At 38.0% G+C, this 22,884-nt stretch overlaps 1 protein-coding gene across 11 annotated transcripts in view; it reads right to left on the reverse strand.

The window, feature by feature from the left end:
• Window positions 1-4,524: 4,524 nt before the first annotated feature.
• LOC114353167 (phosphatase and actin regulator 4) overlaps window positions 4,525-22,884 on the reverse strand; it is a 57,541-nt gene continuing 39,181 nt past the window's right edge. For 4 of the 11 annotated variants that reach the window (XM_028305027.1, XM_028305018.1, XM_028305023.1 and 1 more), the window contains 9 exons: window positions 16,260-16,370; window positions 14,855-15,076; window positions 13,901-14,105; window positions 13,578-13,610; window positions 12,322-12,507; window positions 9,717-9,844; window positions 9,059-9,198; window positions 8,615-8,751; window positions 4,525-7,421 (listed from right to left, as the gene is read on the reverse strand). In XM_028305027.1, coding sequence (XP_028160828.1) covers window positions 7,406-7,421; window positions 8,615-8,751; window positions 9,059-9,198; window positions 9,717-9,844; window positions 12,322-12,507; window positions 13,578-13,610; window positions 13,901-14,105; window positions 14,855-15,076; window positions 16,260-16,370 — 1,178 coding nt within the window. In that variant the 3' untranslated portion in view covers window positions 4,525-7,405. Of the gene's footprint in view, window positions 7,422-8,614; window positions 8,752-9,058; window positions 9,199-9,716; window positions 9,845-11,689; window positions 11,734-12,321; window positions 12,508-13,577; window positions 13,611-13,900; window positions 14,106-14,854; window positions 15,077-16,259; window positions 16,371-22,884 lie in introns of all 11 variants that reach the window. The other 7 variants (XM_028305029.1, XM_028305022.1, XM_028305025.1 and 4 more) reach the window with 4 other exon arrangements.

The raw sequence follows: 22,884 nt of genomic DNA on the forward strand, positions 1-22,884 counted from the left end.
AAGGTCTATACAGTGTGAGTCACGTTAAAGTGTACATATGAAAATAGATGAAACTAGACCTATTTTTATCGACAAAAAAGAAGTCAAAATTTTTTGAGATTTTTTTTAAATTTTTTATATAATTTTTTTTCTTCCAATTACTTATTGTAAGGAAAACGTAATAACTTTTAAACTAAGCAGTATATTCTGATTAAATAAAAACAGTAATAATGCTAAATAACAGGCGATACTAAAAAAAAACATAAAATACACAAAAAAGGCCAACAAATAATAAAAAATGAGACTTTTTGAAAAAAATCTGCTTTTAAATTCGTGTTTTTTTGGTTATTTGATAATTTTCTCCAAAAAATGCCCCTATAACCGATGGTTTTTATTACTTTGTATTATTCTCTATCGTATTACCTTCGTAAAACCAAAAATCGCATGTCTCTATCCCTATCACAACGTTTGCAATGATCGTTTGAACTAAGCCTCTCCGGGCGCGCCATTCAACGCTTCATTAACAACGAAACTGAAAATGGCTCTAGATTTGTAATTTTGATAAAGACAAGTTAGATTTCAAATAAAAACAAAATATTTCGAAGTAAAATAAGCATTTTAGTTAAAATTAAAATTGTCTCTACCTGTAGCGGAGAATAATGTTGTGGCAGGCCTTTGTTCAAACGATCATAGCAAATGTTGTGATAGGGATAGAAACATGCGATTTTTGGTTTTACAAAGATAATACGATAGAGAATAACACAAAGTAATAAAAACCACCTGTTATAGAGGCATTTTTGAAGAAATTTATCAAATAAAAAAAAAACACGAAATTAAAAGCAGATTTTTTTCAAAAAGTATAATTTTTTTATTATTTGTTGGCATTTTTTGTGTATTTTATGTATTTTTTTAGTATCGCCTGTTATTTAGCATTATTACTGTTTTTATTTTATCAGGATATACCTCTTAGTTTAAAAGTTATTACGTTTTCTTTACAATAAGTAATTGGAAGAAAAAAAATCTATAAAAAAAATAAAAAAAATCTCAAAAAAATTTTGACCTCTTTTTTGTCGATAAAAGTAGATCTAGTTTCATCTATTTTCATATGTACACTTTAACGTGACTCACACTGTATAGGAGAAGAGAGAGAGAGTATCTGATTATAATCTAATTACAATATTTCTTAATTTATACATTTTGTGTGTATTTTTACGATTGCCCTTATCACCTTTTGTTAGTTAACCGATTGAGGTGCGATGTGAATAATGTATGTGATGGACGATTGATGAGTCCGGGCGGGACAGTAGTGACAATTAAGAAAATGTTGGCTATTGCGATTTTGCTGTTCGGAAAGTAAACAAATGCCCCTTATTACAATGAATTTTTTTATGTATTTTATTTATGAAATAAATATTATGATTGTAGATATTGTCGTCTTTTAATAAAAAGGCGTGGAGGGTTCGGAACTGCGGAAACGTTTGTCTTCTATAGAAGACCGTGGCGGTGAAAATGTTAATTGTAACTATGTTCTATTCTTATATAAAACGAAACCATGCTCTGTGAACGAAACGTAAACGTAACGTAGTATAATTAATGACAAGTTATAATGGCAGCTGTAGTAACTAAACGCATATAACCTCACTAGTGAAAGATTCTCATGTGTTATTTTATGTGTTTTGAAAAATAAAATCAGTTTATTCAGCATATTAAATAAGTAAAAATGACAGAAACTGAAGAATACTTTCCGCGCGGTGGAAAGAAACCGACAGTAACATATTTTAAACAAAGTAACAATGTAAGTTAGTAAGTAAAGTAACAAAGTAACACCGTAAAATTCTTGGGTCTACCTACATATAGATAGCAATTTAAAATGGCAAAGTCATATAGATTTTGTGTGTAAGAAACTTTCCCAGTCATCATACAGTCTTTACCACTTATCAAAAAAAGTAAATCTCCCTGCGTTGGTCACGTCTTACCATGGCTTCGTAGCTTCCAGATTGAGGTACGCCATAATCTTTTGGGGAAATGCTACTAACTGGGATAGAGTATTTAAGTGTCAAAAAAAGTGTATACGTGCTATGTGTGGCTTGAAGAGAACTGACAGTTGCAAACCTCATTTTCAAAATTTAAAAATAGTGACTATGCCATGCCTTTATATGTATATTTGAGNGAACTCATGGTATGATTTTAATGCAAACTTCATCGATCCACGTTTAAACTCTATCGACTGTAGTATACGAATACAAGTTTTCGATGGCAACTCATGGTAGAGGCACTGTTCTGGCTTGTGACTTTTGACCGATGTTAAGATTTTGTAGCATGCAATTGTATTCATTAGTAGCATGCATGTTAGAATACGTGCGATCTACCGGTAGTATTGGTTAGTAGTGTTAGTACCCCAGTTTTCTCGCTTAACACTTCCTGTTCGAAATCGAAACTTGTTTTCTCGTCTCTAAATCGTGCAGCGTGTCGTTATCAATTGGCTACAGCCATGTCTTGCCTTACATACGGTACCTACCGGTAAGTGAGAGGCGGCAATAGGCAAGGACAGACATATGCACCAAAATCGATCTATTTTTTTTTTTTATTCTTTATTTGATTTGGGGCTTTTATCCACATGGATATGTCAGCCCCATAAAATCGATCTATCAACTTTACAATTTCCTGTTCAATTTTTCAAACAGGACAATAATATAGAGTACCTAAGTACTTTTGAGTGACACATAGGAGCTTTTGCTAATCAAGCTTTAAGAAAATATGTATTTTCATTGTTATTAAACGTATCTAAGAATGTATATCAACTTTTTTTACTTACTTTTTTTTAAGTTTTTCTTTAAACGCGAAAAGCTTATCAAAATACTTATGCTACGAAAGCGTCACAACACCCATAAATACTGACTTTTTTACGTTTATGATTGTAAGACCATCGGGATTGCATGTTTTACCATACAAAGTGAGAACCCAGGCTCGCAAACAATGGCTCTTTCGATCATAACTGATTAGATAATTATTGGAGACAAAACCAATAGGTATGTACTTTTATAATGCCGCGTCATATCTATGATCACAGTTTACGGGCGAAGTTGTATAGAGATGTCGTGACGATGTCTTCTACATATTTAGTTGACATTCAAACGGGAAGATTTTCGAAACGTATAGCAATATGGGCCTCGTTACCTACTAAGCAAGAATGCTTCTTTGAAGATATTTGTATATTATTCTGAGGCGTTTAGAAAATATTTTTATCCTACGCGGAGACATCTTCTCCAAAAGTACATTTCGTAGTTTAAGAATAACATATTTACCTACTCTATCGATAAAGTCACAGTCCAGTACACAATCAGAAAGCTCACAAGCAGTAGGTGCAGCTTTTATTATCATTTACATCAAGTTTTTATATTCGAATTATATTTTAATTAAGTCATAAATCAGAAAAAGTGTTGCTTCAGCAATTGCAAAAAAATATAAAAAATGTAATTAATTATGCAATCGTAAAATTCTGAGATTAGGACGATTTGAGGAAAATGTTTCATTACGTTGTATTACTAACGAGTACGAGAGCAATAAAAATCTTTTATAACCAGCGATATCTTGACACCATAAAGCACTCGAGAGAAAGTAGCGCTATAAAAATAATTGTCGCGTAAGTTAATGAGAATACCCATTGAGAAAACTTTCGACTGAGATCATAAAACAATAACAATCATGAACCGCCTGCGTGCTAGATGCATAATCTTGCATATAAAACGTGAGACAATGATGATGGAAAATATCGCGCTCACCTCCGACTCCCATGTGTCTTTCACGGTTCGCGGCTTGCTCTCCTTCATGTTTCCAGAGAACGTCATTCCGGGGGTGGTTCGGGGTCGTCGCACTCACACTGACCTTCGGCGGGTGCGCCGGGTCCGGGTCATCCACTGTTCACTATCACGTCAAAGAGGGCACTTTGTTTAGCACTGTCGCTTTCTGTTATGGCAGCCGGCGTGTGCACATGGCGCGTGCGGTCGCGCTCTGTCCCGGCACTCACTGGCGGGCGGGCGGTAAGCGGCGCTCTACAGTTAACTTTCTCCCGCGCATAAGCTAAGGCGCCGTCGAAAGTCGCCGCCGCAGCCTCACGGGCACAGCCCTCATTAGTATTTATTTATTGGCGTTTTCTAGCGTAAACACTGCCTCGAACAATGACAAGACGTTTTTGGAAATCAAGAATTTACCTCATTACTTGAAATTTTCTTTTGAACAATAGTAGGTCAACTTGCACAATTTTTAAAACTGATAATCTTAGCACTCTGATAAAAGCAACATGCTATAACAATCAGCGCCAGTTTAATGGAGGTAGAACTATGTACAATCTATAATAATCTAGGTTAGATTGAAAAGAATTACAATTTTAGGCAACGCAAGGCCGGTCTAAAGTTGAAGGTTTGGGTGATGGGTATTGGAGATAAAACAAAACAATCAAGTATAAAACTTAATGTATAATCATGATATTTACAGACTTATGTTATATAAAACAAGTAATTTTATGGCTATCAGTAAATATACTCATTACAGCATGTCATTAATAATTTACACGATATTCAAAATAAAAGCAACAGTATACAGTTTACTGAAGGTAGCAATTATATTAATGTAATAATAGCACAAATGATACGCACGATATCAATGGAAATAAAAGAGATTCCATAATGTACAAGATATTAAAATTATATACAGATATCATTAAAAATAATGTTTATCGATATAATTGCTTTAGAAACATCCTTATCACATTAGACTTTGTTGCCATGTTCATATTTATACGTCCTTTAACGACTCTAAGTAATACAACGTGAGACTTGTATCCTGAAGCTCGTAAAAGCTTCAATCTTTTAAAAAATCCGTATGCATGGTTTTAATAAATTGCATTGTGGTCACAGGCGTATTTATTTATATTCAAGTTTGTAGTACAAATTCCCGCATGAGTATTGTGTGCGCGACAACAACAATGATTATACTTATTGTTACGCAGCTCAGGGAGCACCACCTAGAGTTTTAAAAAAGCGATGATGGATTATACATAATATAATAATATATTATACATAAATGTATGTATTTTCAAAAGTCTAAAGTAATACAAAGTTGCTAAATTAAAAATCGTATCACATTTTAATGGTAAAAGTAATTTTATTTATATACACGCTATATGTGATGTCTGCAGAATTATATTCACACTTGAGACGAATTTGTGTCGGTCAAGACGTACGTACATTATCGCAATATACATTATATACGATAACAATGGCAATATGAAAGCTAGCTAAAAGAATTTAGTTGAGCCTTAGATCTTTGGAATCTGAATGTCTTAATATTATAATATATCGATAAACATCTACATGTTACCTTAATATTTTAATTGCAAATCTAACAAAATCGTTTAGAAAAATAAGTCGTCATTTTGGCTTCCACTTTATTCTATAATGGAATGGTCTCAAGAATAACCATTGTATAAACATTTTGTTGTAACCTGCTATCATTATTTTTCTGCGTATTATGAACCTGTTTGACCTATATTATTGTGAGGTGGCTTAGTAATGCGAACTGCACGGGTGTGCGAGATGATGTTACATGTATAGTAATGCAACAATATCCATTACAACGTCTGCGAGACCAATGACCTCGGCCCTACTTGGTGCGCTTATCATCCCTTAACACTGAGAAGTACTCCTAAGATATCATATTCAACAACAATGTGATTATCGATTGGATCCCGAACACGTCACGACTTCACGAGTAATGGCACCGCTACTGAACAATATATCGTTTTTATAAAAATGATTTATTTAACTGATCCCTATCTATTAGTTACACTACGAAGTAATCACCTATACAGTAATGTAAAAAAATCTCAACATTAAAACTTTAAACAATCGAAACAGACCGACAGCAGAATTATTGCTCATTATATTATCAAGTCATTCTAAATTACAATTACCGTCTTTACCAAAACATACGCAAACATTTACAATATCGAACCATAACGTAATCTCAGAAGGCGTAACATTATTAATTAACACCTACATTTTAGAGTTATTCGATCAATTAATTAGTTGTTTACTTGAATACTTCGTTCAATTTTGAGTACCCTAAATAAGAGCTAGGCTAGAGCGACCAGGAGACCACGAGTGCCCTCAGCCATCCTCTCGGCGCCATGGCCGGCCGCCGACTCTCCCTGTAGGAATAGCAGTACTGGACCATACGCCTTATACGTAAACAATTTCACAAAGTAAACTACCATAATATATCGATTATTATCGGTTACTGCACATCACGCGGAGATTATACAATTACAAAAATTAATGATTATGATATAAATATACATAGGTACTTCGATTTAGAAGCGTATTATGAAAATAACTACTCTTATCAACAAATTTTTAAAATTACAAATATAGATATTTGCATTGTGATAAAAGATAGTAGGTGATATATTAGTCTAAAATACGAAAAAAGAAAACTTTAATCATGCAGAGAAATCTTTAGTTGAGCAAACTAATAGTTGTGCATACTTTTAATAGATACCAAATTGCTACTGAGAGTACTATTTTTATAAATCTTCTATTATACATAAGGAACGGAGTCCCATATTTAATGATTTATTGTTACGTTGCACAGCATTTGGAAGCACTTCTAAGATATTTAGTTCATTAGACTGGAGTGATGAAAGAAATCGAGCGACAAGGTGTCGCACAACCGTAACCAATATAACACCTACGTATATCCTCACGTCAACAAACATTTACAAAACATATCTGGCATTTCCAATTGTATGTAAGAGGCGATTCAGTTGACAGGCGTTTGTGACTGTCGCACAAGTTATGAAAATCAGTGGTAGTATCTCATGGTCTAATCCAGATGGAGAGCGAAAATCCGCTGTGTACTTAGTCATTGCATTTTCGTAAACGTGCAAACAAACGGAAGGCGTCCAACGTAAGTCGCTAACACTACGTAATTCAAAAAGTGAAATTATTTAAAACAATCGAATTGTGACCGTAAAATAGAAATTCAATACGAAATAAATATGTATTCAAATCGAATCTAGCTTAACGACTACGAAGCTAAAAGCTAGCAATATAAGAAAAAATCACAAGACTACAAAAACTCTATAATCGGATACGTCTCACATATCAAAATAATTCACTCGTAAATCTCACAGTTCACCGAGCTTCGAAGCGCATAATCTCGACCACAATAATCAGTATCACTAACCTTTCGCGAAGGTCAATTCAAAGAATGTATAGGTACGCTTAGAATACTTGAACTTAACATAACGTTTTAATAATAATAATTAATAAATTGTACTCGGCAATAACTACGATACAAGAGTTAGGTGAGCGATGGCGGGCGGACACAGGCCCACCGCGCCCGCGCCCGCTGTAAGGCACAGCCGTCATGGCCTATGGAACCTGCGGACAAAAACACGTATGATTCAACACAATTAAACAATACACAGACGGCCGATGACCTAGGCTATACTTATCCATAAGATTTGACACCTGTCAATCTCACAATGCACACAGCTATGACTTTGCTACACGTATGTAGCTTACGGCTATTCAATTATATTGATAAGTAATACCGCGCTTATGCCGACCGTGTGTGCGAAATTGGCTTTAAGAGAAAGCTATTCCCTTTGGAAGCACAGTCATCATTATTACCACTTCAGCCGTGGGTGATCTGTTGCTGAACATAAGCCCATCTTTTAAAGTAAACGAACTATCGCAAGCGGTTTGTATTCAACAAAGCCAAGTTCCTGTTACCTTCGTCACATCGTGGGTCCACAGGCGCTATTTTCGCTTTATGTTATTGTCACGTCATTACTATGTTTATTTTTAAAAAGTATTTTTTATTGTTAGAACATATTACAGTTGAACAAAACCAAACATTAATAAATTAATAAGGAAGAACTTATTAATCCAGATAAACAAACCCGGTCTCAAATGGATAAGACGTCTGACGAAGCGAACAACGAACTTGATTTGTTTAATAAGGAGTGAATGGCAAAGGCGACTACTATCTACTGTAGACACGGAAAGAGGAAAGATAGTGTCGGATAGAATGACACTGAAAACAAATGAACTTTCATATTTTTTACAACAAATATTTCACGTGGTTCGCCCAACTTTATGTGTATACTTAATTGTGGAAACTTAATTATAGATCTAGCGCTAACTAAGTCAGTGCCCGAGGTATGAGAGCGGCACGGAATGTTTTTGTAACGTCAAACGTCTGCGAGGCTTCAGATCTTCCATGTCACCCCTCCCGTGTCGCTCCCATACTTCAGGCCCTGTCTGAGTTAAGCGCTAGGCTTACAGTTTGTGCGTTATTTTACTGCAACTCATTTGAATTACATAAATCGTAGCTGTATGTTTCCCAAATATAAATAAACTAGCGGCCGCCCGCGACTTGGTACGCGTGGACCCCGTTTTTACCCCCTTAGGGGTTATATTTTGGGAAATCCCGTCTTGGTGAGCACTTACGTTCTAAAAGGAATCCCCATGCAAAATTTAAGACTCCTAGCACTCGTAGTTTCTGAGATTTCGTGATGAGTGAGTGAGTCAGTGACTTTTCGCTTTTATAGATAATAAGGGTGGCATACCTCGTGAGGTGCTTGCTTTCCTCGTGCACAGCCATTTCGGAGCTCTTGAACTCGTTGAGTTCGCGGCGGATGGCCGCCTTGTCTCGTGGCGTCAGCCGCGTCCAAGGCTTGTCCGCGCGGCGGTCATAGTCGTGCGCCTAAAATATACAAAAACAAGAAAAACTTAGTAATGCTAGTAATTAAAAAACTCAGTAATGCTGCCTTGATTGTGACTTTTGTTTTATAGATTGACAAAAAAGTAGGTGAAATAAAGCCTCGGCCAAACCAACGCGTTCAGCTTGCAGCTAGGACGCATCAATGTGAACACATTTTTACAAGTTCATAAACAACACCTGATTGCCAGCGTGCACGCTATCGAGCACGCTTTGGTTTGGAAGAAGCTTTACACGCGAATGTGAAAAAACTTATCTGAAATAATAATATGAAAAATGAATTCATCCATACCTGTGTTACTTCGATGTAATCACTAAATCTTATGATCTTCTTCTCTTTGAGTTCATCTACTGTGGGCCGGAAACTGAGCTTGCGTAACAAATACCTCTTCTTCTCTTCCTTTTGTTTCTTTTCTTCAGCGGGTGATTGACCTATAATTCAAACATTAAAACATGTAAATACAAACTTCTGTTTTTACGCTGCACATAATCTATACAACTAAGCATAAATTGATGTCATTGCACCAAAATGCTTATAGCACCTTTAAGCGTATGGAAGATGCTTTATAAAATCTCGGGATTGTTAAACCAATCAGAATAAAAAACACAGTTGCTTTTTAAGTTCAATTCACACCATTCCATATTAGACAACATCGTTAACTTTGCTCAAATGTATATCATAACAGAGAGCGCCGCCCATGCAATGACGACTAAGGACATGAGAAAGTTTTAATTATGTATGTATGTATGCACAACAAGGCAGGTATTTGACCGCAATCGCACCAGGCCCCTAGACAAGTTGCACTTTTTGATCGAATCGAAAATCGAATCCGTCAAAACTCCATACAAAAAAAGGCCTTTCGACAATTTTTGGACTGGTTTGCGATTATAATGTGCACTTTGTCTAGACCCACTGGTGTTAAGTGAGATGTTAAGGCAAATGCACTCACTCTTCAATATGTTCCTCTCGACCAGCTCGTCGGCGGTGGGCCGCATGGACAGGCGGCGGATGAGGCGCGCGCCGATCGCCTCCCACGACTCCTGGCGCTCGTGCTCGCTCTGCACCACCAATATATTTCTGCCAACAAACACTGCACTCAATTTCCTATCACTCTATTTCTTCCCACTTCACTCTGACGTAACTGTCTCGCACCGATGATACAATACCACTAACAATATTTATTCAGTTCACTGCGCGCGCACCCTGCCAGCCGACCGGTAACATTAAATTTGCCAAAAGCTTGCACGGTGCTAAAAATGTTTTAATAACGCCTGATTAACACAATATTTTGGCTATATCCCAAGTCGCTAATAAAGGCTAGCTCCTAATTAATTAACAACTATCGTTTATCACCCCGCAACACTTTTTCCAGTTTACGCTGTCTCTAGTGAGAATGACATACACGCTAGACGTACGAGAAATTACGAAATTTCAAAAAAGTTTTTCGCGCATTTTCAATGTCGATAATTATACATCTAGTAACAATGCCAGTGCCAAGAACGAGCTCTCGGTATCAGGAAGAACGAAACGTCGATAACAATGACTTTGCCCGCCGATGCAAACAAAAATAACACTCCCAGGCGTTCATTGTTGTCAAGCGAACGAAACTCGACACAAAATGTGCGGCCAATTTTTTTGTAACTAATAACATTGAACGTTGTTATCTATAAAATTTATAAACAAACAAACAAGCGTACCGAAGAAACTTCATATCAACTATGAGGTTTAATTAATTGACACCGAGGCACAGTCAACGAGCAGCCGGCCGCGTGGGTACAGCTGGGAGCGAGTTGACACACTCACTGTATTCTTGCGCCGATGACACAATGTTAGTCATCCCATTGCTAATGTATAGGTTACTTTGATTCTGGGTCACACACTGTATAATTTTGGCAATCTAAATAATGGCTAATAAACATAATTTCTCAGACAGTCATTCATGCGCGGTAGTGACCTAAATTTTCGATATTGTTTGTCTATTATTTAATTTTGAAGTAGTCATTTTTAGATTGTTTTTGTAGCAAAAAGATATTAAGTTACATGGGCACGGTGAGATATTGTGCAATTTATTCATAGCATGGTTCTTTTCCTTTCTCAAGAATGGACATTGTCTAAGGATTTTTATTTGTAATGCAATAAAATTAGATTTCAATGTTATTTTTAAACAAGATTGTTATTGTATTAGCATCAACAATAATAAACAATGGATTTTTCCAAAGTACCGGAATTGTGGGTATGAAAACAAATAAAATGGAACAAACAAAATGACCTGTTCAATGTTTTGAGATTTTTCTTATGTTCAGCTTTTACCACTGATATACTCAAGTCACATAATGGCGATATAAATATTTTTAATTACTTGGGTGACAAGTAAAATCGTTTAGTGTCCTCAAATTCTAGAATAGATTAACGGGGTAATGGTTTGAACATAGCCAAAAAGTATTTTTGAATTCGTATCAAAGCAATTTAATTGGCCAGTTGCTGTTCTGAACAGCCTGTTCAAATATTTTTTTGTTTAATTTAATAAAATTCACAGAAATGAAGTCTATTTTTTTAAGACTCATTATGTGAATGAAGGTATATTATTTTTAAAATCAATTTCACGAGTATTAAAAAAATTGGGCTTTTACCTTATTCAAGACCATTTTTTTTATTGATGGTCATCAAGTCATCGCGGTACTAGCCGCCCTCGGGTACTAGCCGTCCTCGGCTGCGCGTTGTCTCTCTTCTCTGGTTAGTGACTAAAGACTGACCTGTTTATAAGCTCCTGTCGGTCGGGCCGCAGCGCCAGCTTGATGTTGAGACTCACTTTGCGAGCCAGCTTGGCGGCCACGCGCTCCGACTCCGTGGCGTAGTCGTCGCGGTACTAGCCGCCCTAGGCCGCGCGTTGTCTCTGTTCTCTGGCTCATGCTAGTGACTGACCTGTTTATAAGCTCCTGGCGGTCGGGCCGCAGCGCCAGCTTGATGTTGAGACTCTCCTTGCGAGCCAGCTTGGCGGCCACGCGTTGTCTCTGTTTTCTAGCTAGTGGCTAATGACTGACCTGTTTATAAGCTCCTGGCGGTCGGGCCGCAGCGCCAGCTTGATGTTGAGGCTCTCCTTGCGGGCCAGCATGGCGGCCACGCGCTCCGATTCCGTGACGTAGTCATCGCGGTACTAGCCGCCCTCGGTCGCGCATTGTCACTGTTTTCTGGCTCTGCTAGTGACTGACCTGTTTATAAGCTCCTGTCGGTCGGGCCGCAGCGCCAGCTTGATGTTGAGGCTCTCCTTGCGGGCCAGCTTGGCGGCCACGCGCTCCGATTCCGTGGCGTAGTCGTCACAGTACTAGCCGCCCTAGGCCGCGCGTTGTCTCTGTTCTCTGGCTAATGCTAGTGGCTGACCTGTTTATAAGCTCCTGTCGGTCGGGCCGCAGCGCCAGCTTGATGTTGAGGCTCTCCTTGCGGGCCAGCTTGGCGGCCACGCGCTCCGATTCTGTGGCGTAGTCGTCGCGGTACTAGCCGCTCTCGGTCCACGGCCGCTCGTGATCTCTGTTCTCTGGCTAATGCTAATGACTGACCTGTTTATAAGCTCCTGTCGGTCGGGCCGCAGCGCCAGCTTGATGTTGAGGCTCTCCTTGCGGGCCAGCTTGGCGGCCACGCGCTCCGACTCCGTGGCGTAGTCGTCGCGGTACTCGCCGCCCTCGGCCCACGGTCGCGCGTTCTCTTTGTTTTCTAGCGCGTTGCCCACGCGCACAGGACGGGTGCTGCACGCGAAAATAGCACTTAGTATTCATGATAACAAGATTTAAATAATGACCATATTTGTGAGAACTATGTAAACGGCTATGGTTTGAAAAACATGAGCGGCCATCTGGTTAAATCAGTGTCCCATCTAACAGGCCACGTAAAATCAATGTTTGTTAAACCGTTCCGCGTTAGAACCAAAGCAGATGATAGACACTGTATTTTAGAGTTCCATCGTCTGCTGAAGCTGCATACTTCAATTTGTTTTCTATCCTTTATTACTACTTAATTACATATAGTAAGATTTAGTTTGACGATGCTATTTTTTACGTATCAATTCAACTAAATCAATAATAAGTACCAGCAGTATGAAGCATTTTGACCCAGCAAATACATGTTACAGGCAAATGGCATTTTTTAAAAGATAAAATAAATTTGTAACATAAAAAATCAAATAATTAGGTCATAGTTTTCATCCTTGCATGTACAAACATCGATAACAAACTAACATTATGTATAATTTTACTGTTTATATTACCTATTGATTAACAAGCCAAACATAACAACATGAACAAAAAACTAAGTCGAAAGGAAACTAAATAATACCTAGATCTGGTAGTCATAAAACAGAAGAAATTATACTAAGTCATAAATTAAATAACATTTACATGCAACACATAACAACAAGATATAAGTTAAATTATAGTTTAGATAAATGCTCAAGACATACATTCATTAACAACAAATGATTAATGATTGTCAAGATAAGTACATAATATAGGTTTGAACATTGATACGAAAGTGTCTGTAAGTATTTTTAGACCATTTCATCGCAGTGACGATTTTGATAATGGTCTAGAAATCATGTAAAGCGTCACAACACTCGGTGAGTTAGTGGGTGTTCACATCTATATTGGCGTACGGGCGGAGAGCGTTAGACACATCGAACAGTTAGGAAATACTCAAGACAGATGATAGACGGAAGCGTGCGATGCACGATGCATGGACTAAAGGCGAAGCGGGCCGTCGGAAGGCCTCTGGGCGATATGGCGTGATTCGACAACACTGACGTAACGTCTGGGACCATTACCATATGCGAATCCTCGGTTTAGGCGGCGGCCGCCTGCGAGCCGGCACATTATGGAAATAAACGAATTACTTCACAAGTATGCCCAAAACCAATACACTGAGTCGATTACAAATAACAATGAAAGTTTAGGTGTGTCCTAAAAATTTTACACGTGAGTTAATTCAATTCAAGTACATTTTTGATTTTGATACTTTAACAGTTCATATTACATGTAACATGGAAGCCTAGATCATGAATGAAAGTTAACTGGATACAAGAGCTAGCTGTATGCTATAGTACAAGTCAGTTTGTGAATCGTAGCCCACGTTATATCTCTCACTCACTTGAAGCTGGCATGGTGATGGTCTTGTCGCGGCGCGAGCGGCGTGGCGGCGGGCGAGGCGGCGGGCGCGGGCCGCTTCTTGAGCGCAGACTTGAGCGGCACCGCGTTGAAGCTCGGCTCCTTGGGTGGGATCTCTTCTACTCTGTTGGTGTCCGCGCCTAGGTTTAAGGGTTCAATATCTTCCTCCTGTTCGTCCTCCTCTTCGGCTGGGTGAAGGGAAAATTAATAATGAACTATACGAACTTACTGAGACAACATTCGATAAGTTACTGGTGGTTGAACTTTTCAACTCTAACCAAATCTTAACGTTTCAGAATTTAGTAATTTAATTAACAGTGTTTATCGCTGTTAAACCAAAAACTTAACGAATTTGAGTAAGAGAATTCTTATGCCCAGTTAAGAAGTTATGTCGTAAGAGTTAATAACGACAGATAATCACAGGGGGCTGAGATTATAACTGTATATTTCATCGACACAAGTATCAAGACTACGCAATCTTGTATACATTAATACAACAAGTACCCAATCTGTATGAATTACCGGGAAATGCGGTTATTGGAACTAAAACAACAACTGAAGGTAATTTACATTTTAGAATAAAACAGGTCATTGGACCGTATTGGAATACGTAAACCAAAAGATTCCGTAATAAACTAATTACATAATTAGATTTGAAAAATAATTGGATTCTGCTCAAAATAGAACTATTTGACTTTGCGAAATGTCAATCCACCAACGTAATCCAATTATAGAATTTTATATTGAAGATTAATAAGATTTATAAATAAATGTAAGTAAAGTAAATCTGATTAAAAAGAATAATTATAAATAAATTTAATAATTAGGAATATGACTGACAGAATAATTTAATGGTTCAATGATTTGATCATCTTCGTTGTTGTCCGATAGAAATTTTGCCGCAGTCTCGGTGCCGTGAAGCTGTGAGGTAACTTACAGTCAGAGAGAGGATGTTGAATGATGGCGTGTTGGTGGTGGTGATGTTGGTGCTGGTGCCTCGTAGGGCTGGGCGAGCTGAACATGGGCGGCGGCGGGATGGGCCCGATCTCGGACACCGCGATCGGCGGCTCCGGCAGCTCTGAGAGCACCAGCGGCTCGTCGCCGCCGTCGCCGCCGCCGCCCCCGCCCCTGTCGACGCCCGAAGACCCGTACCCACCTACTGGAATCACATGTTGAAGTCAACTTAGAAATAGACTTGGCGAACTTCGTACAGCCCATGTTTGTCGCGGAAGTCTAAGGCTAAGGCCGGATACTCGCGACACCTCCACTCGGGCGATGCGGAACGCCGCGGAGGTTTTAGTGGTTATACCGTCTTTTTCAGTGCGCCGGGAGTCCCACACTCAACCCTGTCCTCCGGTAGTGGTGCGCAAAAAATTCCTCCGCGTCAAAAAAAGCCTATGATCATCAAAAATGTTGTAGAATTCCAGTGGTGATTTTTTTTTCAAATCGGGAGCCTATTCAATACAAAAACGAATAACCAAATCTTTCCTCTTTGTAATATTAGTGTACCTAGACTAGATAAGGCTGGTGGAGAAGCAGAGATTCTGGACGCATATCAGTGTGTTTGTGTAAACATTTGAGCGTGCACATTGGTGCTGACCTTGGCAAGTGGAAAAACAAAATGTACAGTGTCACAAATATTTATTTCCGTGCATGTACGTAATTAAGTACTATAGCATACACGTACAAGACAGCAGAGGCAGCGAAAGAGGCTAAAAGTGATGATAATGTTGGATATTAAATACATTATTTTAAAACAATGAAGAGTATTTATTAACGAATAGAGTATATTAATGCAATTACTGCAATATAAAAGGTTTGTATGTGTGTAGTAGGTATATTTTAATCAATAAAGATTTAAGTATTCCACCTGCCTTGACAGCCCTTATTAAAATTAATCAAGGATTTGGCTGAATGTAATTTTGTACGTGTAATTACGAGGTCTCTTCAATTAATATAAAGGTTAGATTAATCTCGTTTCTCTGGAAAATTCTCATAAATGTTTACTCTTTTATAAAATGTGAAAAGTTATACTGGAATTGGATAGATTGACAAAACAATGTTGCTTATATTTCATTACCGGTCAAGTTTCCTCCTTCTATTTCCAAGAAAAGGAACAAATTAAATCAAACTCAGAGCAAAGACCTCTATTCTATGTGTAAGTTTTTGCCAACAAGTCCCTTTTACTCTGTGATTAAAGCTTGTGTTAACCCTCCGAGAGTAATAAAGTACCTAACAATAAAGGTAGCGAGTAATTATGACATAATTAACGAAGCTAAAATAGAAGGTGCGTAATTAAAATTTCTCCTTTTACAGTCGTTGATTGATAAATCAATACCCACCAACGTCTCCTTGATAGCATATCCGCCGCGGAAGCTTTCCTGCTGTCAAGGAGTTCGGCCGCTCGGGCCTCATCAGCTCACCGCCATTTTCCAATTTGTCTTTCTTTGGTTCTGAAAAAAAAAAATCATACTGTAAGACTTATCGCTCGACAAACGAATCATTATTAGATTAATCGTTTATTTTTACAAGACTTTATACATTGCTAATGAATGAATCTGTACGTAACGTTGTTCCGTTGGCGTACGATCCATTGATTCATTATCTTTAATTCATTAACGAGAGTCGATTGCTTAATAGCAGCGAATCGTAAATGTTTGGAAGGCGTATTTATTTTATGTGTCGGTAGTGTGCGAGGATGCGTCAATACAGCTCCATGGGCGGCCAAGGCCGGCGGCGGTGAATGGAGGCGCGTGCCACGCGGCGTCACTCGACTATTCGTCTATTATTAGCATATCCACGGTACTACCACTATACTAGGTATAGTGTTGACGAACATTTCAAAAGCTGATGATATTCACGCCTCGAAATATCTCAGCGTTAAATTCAAGTACAAGTCTAGCAAACAACACGTTAACAAACTTGCGAACTTAATCATAGCCTTTGACCTCGTTGCGTTCCAACGAACCTTGAAGATAGATCAACATTATTAAGATAGAATACAATTTGGCACACATTATTTACGAAGGGGAGATTGAGGAGGCATGAGCGTAAATATGCGAAATAACCAAATCAAATTCATGTTTCTTCACGGTTCATTAGAATGTGTATGAATCATAACACTGTAACGTATTTCTAATTGATACTACTAGAATGTGTTTCATCTTAAAGCTAAATAAGTGGGTTTGAATGAACTGTGTGTGTAGAGTATAAATAACTTTAAGTAATTAAACCTAGAGAACATCAGGTAATTAAATTTTATATATCTAAACAGAAATGTGAAATAACACATTGTTTGTATCCTAACGCAAGTAAACACAAGACGAAGTTACGGCGCTGTAAATCTGTTGTAGAGTCGATACAATACTGTAAAAACATAACGTGTGTACAAAGTTCGACACAAATGGATCAATCACCCTATTCAAATGTGCCGGTGCTCACATGAAGCAATGTTGCTGCGGCACCTGGCGGCGCCGACACCGCCGTTTTCATTTTCATGACCCACTAAGGCTTCATTGCTCAAATAAAGTTACATCATAAACTGTTTCGGGGTTAGATACATTTGACAAATTGCAGCTCTAAGCCGCAAAATAAACATTCACCATTTCTAGCAAAAGTTTAGCTTACAAATGCTTGTAATCTTATTCGTTTACGTAATTTCATGAACAACAAAATGATGACGTCGTTAGCCGTAACCATTATTTAACCTGTATTTTTAATATAAAGAAGATCAGAAGATTTTTGTGGGAAACACACACAAAGCACATAAAAATTAATAGGCTATCACAAAGGCAATATCAATTCCAATATTCAGTCAAGTGCCTACTCAATATGAGTTCAAAGAGCGAGTGCGGGTGGCTTGTTGAAGTAATCGTGATCGTAATTGTTACTGTTTCGGTGGTATTGAGGTTCGGGGTGTTTATTCAACAGGCGGGCCACCGGGGCGTGCGCGAGCGCGCTGGCACCCCGATCGATGGAGCCGCCCTTGGCCGATCCTCCCTCGCCCGAGACGGCCACGCTGCAGCGTTATGTAACGCCATCTCCCAACACGTGCTATTGAACCTCGCCGCGGACATTCCAAGGACACAGTTACCACCACCATTAATCAATTGAACAACCTTGAGGGTGCGAACATCTCGAGCAACGTTTTGAAGCGATATTGCGTTCTTGGTTATTGTAAGACTACCAATGGAAATTATTTCTAAACAAATATTATTTATCATTTTGCTGGCAGCGGTCCGGAAATTTGACGTGAAGAATCTCCGATCGAACGTTTTTCACGTTACGTCGATCGTCGTTGATTTTGGGAAGGCCGTGTCGTGGAAATAGGATGATGTAATTAGTGAGATATTTCAATAGCGCGAAGGATGAACTAGTAATAGCACACGCAATGTCAAGAGTACGAGAGGTGGACACGCGCTACATGCACGCTCGCGCTCTCGTCGTGTCGCGTAAAACGCCAACAACACGACCACGAGCTCGTTAAAAATACATTTAGCGCTACAGAAGAGAAAACATTTGCACTGACGCGTTAGGCATTTGGCCTGTTTACGAGTGTTAAACGAATACTTTAATACAGTGTTTTGGAGCTTTTCATTCGCCCACAAAAACAAAATTACTGTCGACATTCTTGAAAAAGTTATTACTCTCCTAAGAGAATGTTCCAACCGCGCAGTCTAAAGCGACATCGTTGTTTAGGTATAACTTCAAAGGACGCGCTGCGGTCATTTTATTTTATGTTACGATTTAGTTTGCGATTGATGTTTATTTAGCTAGTAGTGAAACTACTGATTATTCCATAATAAACAAAATATTCAAAGATTTATTTTCAGAGATAACTCAATCAATATTAACACTCATTTCACATTAACTGTATTCATACATGTCAATAAATTCCATTAACGCAAAAGCAAGTTTAATTTAAAAAAGTGATTAGTTTTAAATTCCACGATAATTTTTAATGTTGCTTGCTAAAGCTGAAATATTTTTCACTTTCAACATTGCTTAGAAGTCAAGAATGCGAAAGTATAGAACACAAGACATAAAGAGGCCAATAAAATTAGTGAAACCAATATAAGTGGGTCGCGGAGTAACGGCTCGCGCGGAATTCACGTTACAGAAGAGTTTAAAAAATCGCTAGAGACAGTGACGAGTGCCACGTGGGCGGACGACGACGGGTGCGGTAATAATGTTCTTCTAATAAGAGCAATTTTAAAAAGACTGATAAAAGTATATTAAGTTTTATAAAAAACTCCACTAAGTACCAACTTTAGGTCCATAACGTGGACAACGCAGTCGAGTGTTATCTTCCAAAATCCAAACTCTACCTTTTCACGTTTAATCCACTGAACCGATTTAGATGATATTAGGTTACTTTGTGACTCAAAGAAAATCATTGTATTTAGTTTGTATCCCGATTTTTTAAAGGGATCCGCGCGATAGTTTTTCCATGACAGACCGCAATAAACACGCGCGAAGCCGCGGGCAAAAGCTAGTTTTAATGAAATCGGTTAAAAATATTGAAATATGGCTTCTCGGTACAAGATAATGCATTAACTCGATCGGCTGTAATAAATTTTTACAACGATTGCGATCAGAACCACTATGCTAACCCGATTAATCTCGAGCGTATTGTGCAAACATAGTTTATTCGAACATGACTGAGAACAGTATCAGAAGATAACTATAAATAATATCTTCACTTCCACTGGCCTGTATTCTAACAATTTAAATATACCCCACTATATTATAGTATCAAGTTTAATATTTATAAATAATTTATTTCGTTAACTTGAGTAGAGCGGAAAATCAGTACAGGCAGTACTTCAATTACACAATTTATATATTAACATAATTTTAATTATCCAATTGAAGCTTGACGTTTTGAATTCATGACACCTAATTTAAATGATTGTTAAATCCATTTATAGTGTGTAATCAGCTGTTACTTAAACAATAATTTAGTACTTGAAATTGCCTGTGTATGTGTTTCATTCATAAATTGCTGAAAATTTCTACAATAAAGGGAATGTAATTATTAAACTAATTTAATTAAATAATAATTATAATCAATTAATTAATCCAAGTTAAAAATGTCTTGATTTAAGTACAATGTATGTTATACAATTTTATAACACATGCTCTTTAAAGTGTAACGAAAGCATGAGCCAACTCGTAAACATCATCATAATCCGCATTTAAATGTTTTATGTTTATATGCTACCGTGAGCAACAAATGGAATCTGTCATGGTGACCATTGACCTACTAACATATTTTTGAGTCTCATTATGTTTTTCAGCATTCATCATTTTGTTTTAATTGTCAACTATAATATTCTGGCATACCATTAAAAGTGGCTTTCTACGCATGCTAACCGCTAGCATACTCGTAAGATGAATTTTTCAGTAGTTGAAAGGCCCGTATCTCGATACATCATAGAATGGTAACCTAGTTTTATTACCAGAGTCCGAAGTTTATCGCAGGTTTTCATCCGATAGGTAACAATGTTGTGTTTACAGTACACCGACTAGAAGTAGATAAAAGTTTAACAAGCGCAAACAAAGCGTTCAATCGAGCAGCAGTTATCGCGGGCGGCCGCTGCACAACGGAAGCGGCGGCGGGCGGTGGGTCAAGGCCGCGACCGCCCGCCCTAGCTGCGGGAATCTGCCCTTCTCATACCCCGAATTATTGCCTTTGCTTTATCCCAATATCCGCACAATCTCGGCTCTCGTAAATATTTAACAAAGTGGTCCTATCACCTGATATTGCAGTATGAATAAATACATCGCATCACGTGGGAATGCGAAACCACAAGCAATTGAAGTTCGTTTTACGAGTGACCAAAACGCGATTCCTTCATGAAAGTTGATAGGAAAATTATATTATTTTTCAGCAGATATTCCTACTTGATTTTAGTTGAAAAGCAATTTATTCTTTTACAATAATGTTATCTTGAAATCAAAGTTTACGGCATAACAGTTATTATCATAATCTCCAACATTGTTGACTTTTAATTTAACTTTCTGTTTATGGTAAAAATTGGGCGATTGATTTTCCAATGCTTCCTTTTTAGGGTTCCGTAGCCAAAATGGCAAAAACGGAACCCTTATAGTTTCGTCATGTCCGTCTGTCCGTCTGTCCGTCTGTCACAGCCGATTTACTCGGAAACTATAAGTACTACAGTGATGAAATTTGATGGGAATATGTGTTGTATGAACCGCTACAAAATTATGACACTAAATAGTAAAAAAAAGAATTGGGGGTGGGGCCCCCCATACATGTAACTGAGGGATGAAAATTTTTTTTTCGATGTACATACCCGTGTGGGGTATCAATGGAAAGGTCTTTTAAAATGATATAAAGTTTTCTAAAAAACATTTTTCTTAAAGTGAACGGTTTTTGAGATATCAGCTCTCAAAGTCGTAAAAAGTATGTCCCCCCCCCTCTATTTTTATAACTACGGGGTATAAAATTCTAAAAAAAATAGAGGTGATGCATGCTAATTAACTCTTTCAACGATTTTTGGTTTGATCAAAGTATCTCTTATAGTTTTTGAGATAGGTTGATTTAACTGTAATTTTGGTTAAGTTATTGTGCTTACACTGAAAACGATGGCTGAACCTTATAAGATAGATCAAAAAATATACTACAGTATTGTACACCTTTTAAAATCCGCGATGATATAAAATCTTTATAATGTAGGTACTTTTTACGAGAAATATTAGCTTATTCAAGCAATACGCCATTAATCCTTATCCAGTAATGTACCTTAAATACATTGTGCATTTGATAAAGTTTAATATTACAAATGTGATTGTTGAGTAATAATAGGTTAAACATATCCATCGAACCAATATTTTTAAAACGCGTTAATCCTATAGATTATTATTACATCGATTCAAGAAGATCGGTCGCTCGCTGCGCTGCAGCGCGTGAGTTGCGGGGCGTGGTCTCGCGCGGGAGCGGGGATAAGATAGCTAACCGCGTCGACCCGAACGGGCAGACACGTGAGGGCAGACGTCGTTGTCACTTGTGCGCGCTAAGAGAATTTCATCGTTCCCATTTACTTCTTTCGCAAGTCGAATTTGGCGTTGAGACTTTTTAATATTGAATTGTACCTATTATAAAAAATAAGTAAGTAGGTATACTGGTTTAATAGGTGCTATTAAACCGGTCACGTACTAATAAATCCCCCAATAATATAAATTCCTTTGTTTTTGGTGCAAATTTTAGTGTTTCGTAGCAGGTTTTTAAAATTTCTAAAGCTTATTGTATATCATCTAACAATGGATACTTTAGATAATACGTTTTCCTACATTCTGAATTATAATAACTATATCGAAGATGATGTGGTTCGCGCATTTCATGAAAAGTTACTTCGGTGCACATCATTTAGACCGCGTGAGCTAGAATTATTTCAACACCCTGAACTGATTGAACCTGTACCTAAAAATGAGACGCACCTTCAAGTAATTTATGACGGTGACGTGGGATTAGTGGGGCACTGGAGTTGTATTTATTACATTAATGGAATACTGCGTGTGTACGATAGTCTTGTTGGTGTTCTAGGAAAATCGCAAAAAATATATGTAAAAGCCTTGTTTCCGTATCTATCGGAGTCATGTATTCAGTTTCCAAGTGTTCAGCGACAACCGAATACTATTGATTGTGGTTTGTTTGCCATTGCTTTTGCCACCTCTTTTTTAACTTATTTTTGAATTGAAAGTTTGGATGAGTCCTTACTCCCTGGAATGCGATGATTGACACACGGACGGGCAATTAAATCGGCGTTTCATTTTGCATCGGCGCCGACGCACGCCGCAAATAGTTGAGCAAGGCCACGAGGCGACGCCTTCGCTCGTTATTTATCGACATCCACTGCGTCGGCGCCGCACCAAACCGATCTCCGCAAACATCCGCCTTTTCTCTGACGACTAACACACATCACGAACTGATTCATATTGAAG

This window comes from Ostrinia furnacalis, unplaced genomic scaffold (assembly GCF_004193835.3).
Source record: "Ostrinia furnacalis isolate ACB-3 unplaced genomic scaffold, ASM419383v2 OfSCF1632, whole genome shotgun sequence".
Lineage (NCBI taxonomy): Eukaryota > Metazoa > Arthropoda > Insecta > Lepidoptera > Crambidae > Ostrinia > Ostrinia furnacalis.